This window comes from Triticum aestivum, chromosome 7A, assembly GCF_018294505.1.
Source record: "Triticum aestivum cultivar Chinese Spring chromosome 7A, IWGSC CS RefSeq v2.1, whole genome shotgun sequence".
In the NCBI taxonomy this organism is placed as follows: Eukaryota; Viridiplantae; Streptophyta; class Magnoliopsida; order Poales; family Poaceae; genus Triticum; species Triticum aestivum.
The window spans coordinates 481,291,139-481,302,192 of record NC_057812.1 but is presented as its reverse complement, the minus strand read 5'-3'; the positions used below and the strand labels follow the sequence as shown (position 1 = coordinate 481,302,192).

General features: G+C 49.3%; 1 protein-coding gene across 1 annotated transcript in view; it reads left to right on the top strand.

The window, feature by feature from the left end:
• Positions 1 to 6,024, top strand: part of LOC123147687 (probable serine/threonine-protein kinase BSK3) — a 9,367-nt gene extending 3,343 nt beyond the window's left edge. Inside the window, exons 6-11 of the mRNA XM_044566958.1 lie at positions 1,805 to 1,890; positions 2,221 to 2,409; positions 2,529 to 2,693; positions 4,563 to 4,676; positions 4,935 to 5,198; positions 5,395 to 6,024. Coding sequence (XP_044422893.1) covers positions 1,805 to 1,890; positions 2,221 to 2,409; positions 2,529 to 2,693; positions 4,563 to 4,676; positions 4,935 to 5,177 — 797 coding nt within the window. The 3' untranslated portion in view covers positions 5,178 to 5,198; positions 5,395 to 6,024. The remainder of the gene's footprint in view (positions 1 to 1,804; positions 1,891 to 2,220; positions 2,410 to 2,528; positions 2,694 to 4,562; positions 4,677 to 4,934; positions 5,199 to 5,394) is intronic.
• The last annotated feature ends 5,030 nt before the right edge of the window (positions 6,025 to 11,054 follow it).

Sequence of the window (11,054 nt, the reverse complement as noted above, 5' to 3'; positions counted from 1 at the left end):
GGGTTGATGATTTACGAAGATGCATATAGCAGTTAGCGTTTTTTGGGATGTTACCAGTCAAATTGTTTGACATCCCAGAATGATACTGCCTTCGAAAACTTTCCCCTGTTTGCCCGAGCCGCTCTCGCGGGCGGCAGGGTGAAACCCTAGCCGCTGCCCGCCAACACCTCCTTCCCTCCTCGCCGCCGCCTGACGGTGCCGCCGGGCGAAGCCTGGCTGGCGCCAGTGGCGGCGGGGCCTTCTTCCCTCCTCCCCTGGTGCTCTAAGGCGCGGGACGCGGCCTGCTGGTGAGGAGTGCAGCGCTCGCGTGGGGCGGCGACGCGACCGGCCGTGTTGTGGGTGCGGCTGTACGTCGAAGCGGCGGTGGCTGCGTGGAATTTCTAGTGGGGCGCGCCGGCACTTGGTGAGGCGGGGCGGCTAGCTGCGACGACGGCTCCATCAGATCTGGGCGGTTGGCGACGAGGGCTGTGGCGGCGCAGGCTAGGGGACGGCGGCCACCTTGTTTGGGCTGGCTCCTGGCATGGTGGGGCGTGCAAGGCGGCGCTTCAGCGGCTTGGTGGCGGTGAGTGCCGGCCGGATTTGGTGTTTTCCGCGGGCGGCGCGGGTTAAGGCATCGGCCCGGCGTGGCTGCTCTTTTGGCTGTGGACGGCGGCGACGAGGTGGCTTGGTCCTCTGGGTGGTGGCTACCATACGCCGAGCCGGCTTCAGTGGCGGCTGGATCTCCGGAGTCTGCTCGTCTGTAGGCGGCCTGTTTCGACCTTCGATCCTTCACCTCGTCGTCCGGCCACTATCTTCGTCGAAAGGGTGGCCTTCCCCCGGTTGTGGTTCATCACTCGTCCCGCACCCGGCAGCAGGACTGACCTCGTCTCGCGCCCGGTAGCAGGACCAAGCCCGTCTCGCGCTCGGCGTCAGGACCATGCGTGTCTCGTGCCGGCGGCAGGACCGAGCTCGTCTTGCGCCCGATGCCGCAGGACGGGCCGATGAGGCCAGGTTTGGCCGGTCTTTTGGGTCTCGGCACTGGGGGCTGCCCAGGGGTGCGAAAGGCGGGTCCTTTCCACTCGTTTCTTTGGTTGGGGTAGCGGCGGGTCTCCGGTGAGATGGTGTCAAGGTCTTGGATGCCGGAGCGGCGGCCCTGGTGGTGGTTCTGCGGTGCTCATGGGCAGAGCCCGTGGCTCGGTGCTGCCCGGATGCCACGGCCGTGTGGGCGGCATGGTAGCCGGGGTGTGGCGGTGAGTGTGGCCAGGGTGAAAACCCGCTCTATCTTCAGACGGACCGGCGGCGGCGAAGCTCGTTCCCTTCTTGAAGGCGTCGTCGCGGCTCTCATTGCCCGTCGTGTTGCTCCAGGGGAAACTCTGATCTTCGGATCGGGCAGTGGCGGTGCTCCGGTGTCGTATCCTTCCTGAAGGCGCCGCCTTAGAGCCCACGGTTCGTCATATGCGGCTTCACTTCTTCGCGGTGGCGTGTTCACGGCGGTAGCCCCCGGCTGCTCTTGTAGTGCTAGGGCTGGTGTTGCTGTGCTTAGTGCCTATGTATCCTGCCTTGGGTGTGTGTGTTCGTGTGTTGTGGGGGCGTGTGTTTGTACCGAGTGCTGTTGATCGTTGCTTTATATATAAAGCGGGGCGAAAGCCTTTTTCGGTATAGCAGTTAGCGGGAGGCATTATGAATTGAATTTTTTTAGTTGCAATAAATGGAGTTTTCGTTTTTCTAATTTGTATTGCCTTGGCCTAGTGCACACGTGAGGATCCATTTGTCATTGAGCTTTTAAAGCTATGGTTTGGCTCTAACACTTCAGTTTTACCTGCAGGAACAATAACTCCGGAAAGTGTCATATACAGCTTTGGCACATTGTTGTTGGATGTTCTTAGTGGGAAGCATATTCCTCCTAGCCATGTAAATTTTCTTGCCTTGATTTCTTTATCAGTATATCTATGTTGCTTTGATCATTTTCGTCGTAGTTCTGTCATGACCATCATCTTTGACATAGTTTGAACTTAAAGCATGTTGAAGGGTGCTTTAATGATGGTTCTATGTGGGATAAATGAACAAACCAGTATTTTACTTTGAACTTTACTGCATCTATGCACACCTCTACTTGTATATAATCTAGAAAAGCGACAGTAGGATGGAGTGGGAAATATTTAATAACTGGGTAAAACTTAAGAAGAACAATCAAAATAATGTTTTGTTGCAACGAAACTGATTTACTGCCCATATGTCCAGGCTCTTGACCTGATTCGTGATCGAAACTTCAGTATGCTCATAGACTCCTGTTTAGAGGGCCAATTTTCGAACGAGGAAGGAACAGACCTGATGCGTTTAGCTTCAAGGTGCCTGCATTATGAACCACGAGAGCGGCCTAATGTAAGATCTTTGGTTCTTGCACTGGCTTCTCTTCAGAAGGACGTTGAGGTGAATATATATATCTTGTCATGCATCTCCAGTATAGAATAAAAGCATGCCCATGTTCCTTGATTGTGTACTTAATTGTTTTGAACTCAAGGTTGTGATACTATTGATACGTTTTGCAGTCCCAATCTTATGATCTGATGGATAAGCCCCGTGGTGGTGCATTTACTCTTCAATCAATTCATCTTTCTCCTCTTGCTGAAGCTTGCTCCAGAAAGGATCTTACTGCAATACATGAACATCTAGAAACCGCTGGCTATAAAGATGACGAGGGAACAGCAAATGAGGCAAGTATTTTCCCCCCCTTTGATTCACTGTCTACTTGATGTGTACTTAAAGGTAAAACTCCATGTGCATGCTTTATATTTTTTGCAACAACAACAAAAAAGCCTTTAGTCCCAAACAAGTTGGGGTATGTTAGAGGTGAAACCCATAAGATCTCACGGCCAACTCATGGTTCTGGCACATGGATAGCAAGTTTCCACGCACCCCTGTTCATGGCTAGTTTTTTTTTGACAGAAAGATTGTAAAGGAACCCCCTACAGTATAATTGGTGCAACAAACCCAAATTGCAAGTACCATGCCTTGAACCTGGGTGGGTCTGTTCATGGCTAGTTCTTTGGTGATACTCCGGTCTTTCAAATCTCTCTTTACAAACTCCTCCCATGTCAAGTTCGGTCTACCCCGACCTCTCTTGACATTATCAGGCTATCAACACACTTCAGCCGTCCGCTACACACTGGAGCTTCTGGAGGCATGCGCTGAATATGCCCAAACCATCTCTGACGATGTTGGACAAGCTTCTCTTCAATCGGTGCTACCCCAACTCTATCTTGTATATCATCATTCTGGACCCGGCCCTTCCTTGTGTGGCCACACGTCCATCTCAACATGCGCATCTCTGCCACACCTAACTGTTGAACATGTCGCCTTTTAGTCGGCCAACACTCAACGCCATACAACATTGCGGGTCGAATCGCGGTCCTATAGAACTTGCCTTTTAGCTTTTGTGGCACTCTCTTGTCACAGAGAATGACAGAAGCTTGGCGCCACTTCATCCATCCGACTTTGATTCAATGGTTCACATCTTCGTCAATATCCCAATCCTTCTGCAGTATTGACCCCAAATATCGGAAAGGTATCCTTCTAAGGCACCACCTGCCCATCAAGGCTAACCTCCTCCTTTTCCTCGTGCCTAGTAGTATTGAAACCGCACCTCTTGTACTCAGTTTTAGTTCTACTAAGCCTTAAACCTTTAGATTACAAGGTTTGTCTCGATAGCTTTAACTTCCTATTGACCCCCATCCGACTATCGTCGAGTAGCACCACATCATCCGCAAAGAGCATACAGACCCCTGGTGTAGTCCTATTTTAATCGGGAAGTCATCAGTGTCGCCATCACTTGTTCGAACACTTGTCACAACATTATCGTACATGTCCTTGATGAGGGCAATGTACTTTGCTGGGACTTTGTGTTTCTCCAAGGCCCACCACATGACATTCCGCGGTATCGTATCATAGGCCTTCTCCAAGTCAATGAACACCATATGCAGGTCCTTCTTTTGCTCCCTGTATCTCTCCATAAGTTGTCGTACAAAGAAAATGGCTTCCATGGTCGACCTCCCAGGCATGAAACCAAACTGATTTTTGGTCACGCGTGTCATTCTTCTTAAGCGGTGCTCAATGACACTCTCCCATAGCTTCATTGTATGGCTCATTAGCTTAATTCCATGGTAATTAGTACAACTCTGAACATCCCCCTTGTTCTTGAAGATTGGTACTAATATACTCCGTCTCCATTCTTCTGGCATCTTGTTTGCCCGAAAAATGAGGCTGAAAAGCTTGGTTAGCCATACTATCGCTATGTCCCCGAGGCCTCACCATACCTCAATGGGGATACAATCAGGGCCCACCGCCTCGCTTCCTTTCATCCTTTTAAAGCCTCCTTGACCTCAGACTCTGGATTCGGCGCACAAAACGCCTGCTGGTATCATCAAAGGAGTCGTCCAGTTCAATGGTAGAGCTTTATATTTTTTACTAAAGAAAGAAAAATTATCTGGGTGTTAAATAAATGAATAACAATGTATTAGGGTTTAGTGGATTTTTAATATTTCTGTTAGGTGCATTTCACCTAACTTGTTTCTTCTCGGTTGCAGCTCTCATTTCAGATGTGGACTAATCAAATGCAAGCTACAATTGATTCAAAGAAGAAGGGCGACACTGCATTTCGACAAAAGGATTTTAGCATGGCCATTGATTGCTACTCTCAGGTTGTCCCTCATTTGCTTATTTGGTTTCTCTTAAGTTGTCATTTGTTATCATTGGGTCATACTTAATCCATGACACCATGTATGATTTTTATAATATGGCTTGAATTTGGTGTGGTCCATCTTTTGCAACAACCACGACTAAATTGCTTGGCCATGTATCTTTCTTTTGGAAAAATGTAGCTTTAAGCTGTTTGTATTTGATCACAAATCCTTGTTCCTGGAGTTCATTTCTGATTATCTTTCTTAATTGCCATGCAGTTCATTGATGTTGGTACCATGGTTTCACCAACAATTTATGCGAGGCGTTGCTTGTCGTATCTCATGAATGACATGCCACAAGAAGCTCTGGATGATGCAGTGCAGGCTCTGGCGATATTTCCTACATGGCCAACTACATTTTATCTTCAGGCTGCGGCCCTATTTTCATTAGGAAAAGAAAACGAAGCTCGAGAAGCACTCAAGGATGGTTCGGCTGTGGAGACAAGGAGTAAGGGGCATTGAAGATGGATAGCTGAACATCAGGTATGTAATCCCTCCCCTCTTTTGAAACATAAGGCCATGTTCATAGCTTGGTAACCTAGTTACTATAAACTGCCAAACAACATTTGCCACAAGTGCTTGACTTCTGGAAGAAGAAAATTTGAAAATCATAGCATCATTTGGATATTGAAGTGTCGTCACCATTATTCTAGTGAGAATCTTATATGTTTTTGTTCAGGTGCTTGCATTTGGACATAACTTGTTGGAGACAACAGCAATTGTTAATCTGGCTTAGGCGCATGGAGACCGTCAGTTAGCCTTGTGATACATATATAATTTGTGGTGTATATACGAAAAACATGCATAGATAGAATAGACTGGAGAGAAGGCAAGACAGAGGAGATACCGGCGGTGAATAAAAATGTTTATCCTACATGGAGTTAACAAGGGGAGAGGAGGTGAGCCTCTTCATCCAGGTCACCCTGCCACATAAAAGAGGAGATGTAGAAAGGAAGAAAAGGTGGCCATCTGTTCTGTCAAACATCATCATCATCACCCATCAGATCATGTTAGTGTTGGTGATAGATTGTAGGGTTTGCAGAGCAAGTGGTGTTTGGTCTTTTTGCTCTTGTCTTGGTTCTCAGCTCAGCTGGGCACTGTGATTTGGGTCATGTACGATTGGTATTATTAGGAGTGTAGTTGAGAGAAGATTGCTGAACTCTCCTGTAATGGTTCAATCGTGGGCACAGTGTGAGCTTTGTATATTTGTGAGAAGGCTCTATTCGGAACAGATCATGCTACTTTGTTGGTCCCATAAGCCATGAAATGGTTGGTGGCATACAGTGCGTTTCCTGGTATGTTGTGATCAGTTGGGGTATCTTTCTATTTTCTCTTGTCCTGGTAATGGGCATCCAAAATGTACTCCAAGCTATGTGTTGTGTTTCCTAAATAGTAGGACGTTCTTTATAAACACCAGCGCCACCGTTTCATGATTTTAAATTACATAAATAAGTAGATATATTCGTCTGAGCGACAACTAATATGGATAGCGACAACTAATATGGATTGAAGGGAGTATTATATTTTTTGTTTCTTCTACACCTAAGTTGTTTTGTCCCCATTTACTCAGACTAACAGTTCACAGGTTTACACAAACTACTCATGCATTTCAAGATATAGCATTTCAAGATATAAACTTGTCCAACAACTAGATCAATAATCTGTGATTTCTGTATGCAGAAATTTGTATCATTTTGCCACTGTCTTTGTTTGATATGATTCATGTTTTACTAATTTAGTCCCCATGTTTCACTATGGCCGTGGAAACACCGCAAATCGGAGTAAGAGCATCTAAAAAATGAGGGATTTTATTTTTGACACAATATAGGCAGACTGTGTTAAAAAAGAATCCCCCCCCCCCCCATCATTTTTTTAGATGTTCTTGTGGCAACTCGAACGCGTCGGCACATTCTGTCCCATGCGTCTGTTTAGGTCGACATTTGCCTTGCAAGAAATTTTGCAAGGCACGATGACCCAAAAGGAGACAAGGGAGGAAAATCGTCGACAAGAGAAAGAGGAGCAAATAAAGGCCTACGTCGAGATACAAAAGAAAAAGCTCGAGATGGAGGCCGACATACATGCAAAGAAGCTAGAGATGGAGGCGGACATGCAAGCGAAGAAGCTCGAGATAGAGGTGACCAGTGCAAGGACCAAAGCAAAGCGACCAGGGTTCCTCCCCCCACCCACCCTGCTGCCGCCGGCCGCGCGCGCCCCGCCTCCCTCCCCCTCCCCGCGTTCCCGTCCGCCCGCCCCCCCCGGCGGGCGACGGGCAGGCCCCTGCTGCTACCTCTCCTTCGCCCCCTCCCCGTCCATCTCCCTCCCCGTCGCCGTTGGCTGGGTCCGCCGGGCCTTGCCCGCGCGACGCTGGCGGCAGCGGGCTGTCCCTTCCCCGCATGCTCATGGGGGGGGGGGCTCCCGATGGCGGCGGTGCAGCTCGGCCGGCTGCGGTGTGGCTCGGCGGCGGGATTCCGGCGAGCTTCGTGGTCCTTGGTGCGGCGGCGCGGCCGTTGGCCGCTGGGCGGCGCCCGCGCGGCCCAGATCTGGGCCCTTTTGGGCTCCATTCGGGCTAGGGCGGGCCGGCGACTCGGTGCGCGGCGACGCTGCTCCCTGGTTGGTGGCGAAGAGGCGGTGGTCTGCGGGCGGTGCCGGCTTCGTCGGCCGGCGAGCTGCAGCGTGACGACAGGGGCTGTCCGGACCCTTTTGGGTCCGGCCGGGCCTCGGCGCCTGGCAGGCCCCTTGTCTGTGCGTCCGGTCGGCTCCGCAGTGGCGGTGGTGGTTGTCCCCTCACATGGGCGATGTTGCGGATGCCCCCGAGGCCATTATCTCTTCTCCTGTCCTCCAGGTCTCGTGTCGGTGACCTCAGGGAGACGGTGAAGTTGATTCGGTGACCGTGGTGGCACATGTTGGTGGGCGGCGTGATGGGCGATGCACTATGATTCGTCTGGGTGGTGGTGGGGGTTTGGGTTGGAAGAAATCTCTAGCGGCTCGTCCGGCCCCGGCGTGGCGACGCCTGTGGGTGCCGCCGGACCTTCCTGAAGGGTGTCGGGTACACCCCTCCCTCCACTGCCCCCCGCATATCAGGGGAAACCCTGGGACTAGTCCGGGCAACAGCGGCGTCGTCGTCGCCTCCTTGAAGGTGTTGCTTGGTACGCGGCGCTTCAGAATGCTGGGAACATGGTGGTACTTCTCCGGAGGGTGCAACGGTCGCCGGTCATCTTCGTTTTGTTGATCTGTCATTGTTGGCATTTGTTTCTCTTACTTTTTTCTTTGTTTTTCTTTTGGCTTGTTTGTGCTGCGACCCCAGCACCTATCGTTGGATGTATCGGTGGTTGTTTTGTAATACAAAGAGGGGGGGAACCCTTTTTCGTCAAGGACCAAAGCAAAAGAGGTGGCGCTCTCTTGCATGTGAAGGAGGTGGAGATCATCACGGTGGGCTTGAGCAAGGTGTCTTTAGAAAAAGGCCTTGGTTCGAGAAGATGCGAAAGGAGATGCTCGAGCAAGATGGTTTATCTATGGCCGAGAGCGCCATCTTTTTTGTATGCCGACATGACCACGACTGAGATGTATGGCATGGTTGAACTACCGCCATCTTTGTGTGCTAGCAAGTGTGTCGTAGCTAGCAATTGTGCCGACATGAATTGTTGTGTTTTTATAGGCTAGCATGTATGCCGACCGCTGGCATGTGTCGACCGCTGGCATGGGCGCCTCCATGAACTGTAGACTCTGGCATGAACTCTAGGTGCTAGCCTTTTTTAGATTAAATTGGCTTTGGACGTGAAAAACACATCGGTCGGTTGGGCGCACTGGTCAGACGCATGAGGACAACACGCTTACTGTCGACCTAAATGGACGACAAACAGACAAACCCTTGTCCGTTTGTGTCAGCCCACTGAAGTTGCCCTACTCCGATGTGCGGTGCTTCCATGGCCATAGTCGAACAATGTGTGTTCTACTCTCAACTATGTTTAGTCGAAGGAAAAACCTCGACTAAGATTTTTTTTCCTTTCTTAAGGAAGCAATAGGCCAACAACAAATGTGTTGAATATAAGGTTACTCAAGTTTTGACTTTCCATCGGCGTAAAACCATGTACTCCTTTCGTCTCAAAATAAGCATCATAAAAATGTACTAAATTAGCAACACTTATTTTGAAATGAAGATGTATAAGTTAAGGGACTTTCGTTGGAAAACGCAGTAATTTCAAAAATTTCCTACGCACACGCAAGATCATGGTGATGCATAGCAACGAGAGGGGAGAGTTTCATCTACGTACCCTCATAGACCGTAAGTGAAAGCGTTATGACAATGCGGTTGATGTAGTCATACGTCTTCACGATCGACCGATCCTAGTACCAAAAGTACGACACCTCCTCGATCTTCACACGTTCAGTTCGGTGACGTCCCACGAACTCACGATCCAGCAGAGTGTCGAGGGAGAGCTTCGTCAGCACGACGGCGTGATGACAGTGATGATGATGCTACCGGAACAGAGCTTCACCTAAGCACTGCTACGATATGACCGAGGTGGATTATGGTGGAGGGGGGCATCGCACACAGCTGGAAACAATCAACTTGTGTGTTCTAGGGTGCCCCCTGCCCCCGTATATAAAGGAGCAAGAGAGGAGGCCGGTCGGCCCTTGGGGCGCGCCAGGAGAGGAGTCCTCCTCCTCCTAGGAGGAGTAGGACTCCCTTTCCTACTCCTACTAGGAGGGGGAAAGGAAGGAGGAGAGGGAGAAGGAAAGGAGGGTGCCCCCCTCCCTAGTCCAATTCGGACCAGAGGGGGAGGGGGCGCGCGGCCTGCCCTTGCCGGCCCTCTCTCTCTACTAAGGCCCATGTGGCCCATTAGTTCTCCCCGGGGGGGGGGGTCCAGTAACCCTCCGGTACTCCGATTTTCTCCGAAATCACCCGGAACACTTCCGTGTCCGAATATAGCCATCCAATATATCAATCTTTATGTCTCAACCATTTCGAGACTCCTCATCATGTCCGTGATCACATCCGGGACTCCGAACTACCTTCGGTAACTCAAAATACATAAACTTGTAATACCGATCGTCACCTAACGTTAAGTGTGCGGACCCTACGGGTTCGAGAACTATGTAGACATGACCGAGATACGTCTCCGGTCAATAACCAATAGCGGAACCTGAATGTTCATATTGGCTCCCACATATTCTGCAAAGATCTTTATCGGTCAACCCGCATAACGATATACGTTGTTCCCTTTGTCATCGGTATGTTACTTGCCCGAGATTCGATCATCATTATCTCAATACCTAGTTCAATCTCGTTACCGGCAAGTCTCTTTACTCGTTCCGTAATGCTACATCCCATAACTAACTCATTAGCTACATTGCTTGCAAGGCTTATAGTGATGTACATTACCGAGAGGGCCCAGAGATACCTCTCCGACAATCGGAGTGAAAAATCCTAATCTCGATCTATGCCAACTCAAAAAACACCATCGGAGACACCTGTAGAGCACCTTTATAATCACCCAGTTACGTTGTGACGTTTGGTAGCACACAAAGTGTTCCTCCGGTATTCGGGAGTTGCATGATCTCATAGTCATAGGAACATGTATAAGTTATGGAGAAAGCAGTAGCAACAAACTAAACGATCATCGTGCTAAGCTAACGGATGGGTCAAGTCAATCACATCATTCTCTAGTGATGTGATCCCGTTAATCAAATGACAACTCATGTCTATGGTTAGGAAACATAACTATCATTGATTCAACGAGCTAGTCAAATACAGGCAAACTAGTGACACTCTGTTTGTCTATGTATTCACACATGTACTAAGTTTCCGGTTAATACAATTCTAGCATGAATAATAAACATTTATCATGATATAAGGAAATATAAATAACAACTTTATTATTGCCTCTAGGGCATATTTCCTTCACTTGTAAAAATAAAAAACTAAGTTTTGTTTAACAACGGTGCCTATTTCCATATCAGAGGAACCATAGACATCGGTGCTATAACAATAAGCACAAATGCTTAAGAAAAACCCAATTTATTTTCACCAGCACCTTAATTTTACATGGGCTAAGGGCATCTCCAAGGCAGATCCGTAAATCGCCTGCATCCGTACGTACAGCGCTATCTGGACCACAGAAGCTATCCAACAAGGGCCTGTATCGGTCCGTGGGACGGTCCAGACGTGATTTCTCCCGCGAATCAAAGACAAAAGTAGGAGAGCTTTACGGGAGTCCGGATACGCGAAACGTTGGAATCCAACACCCGATGCCCATCCAAAACCCTCCCCGGGCCCTGCGACTCCACCCTTCCCATTTCTCTCCTTTCTTTCTCTCTTGCCTTCGCCGCCACTCCACC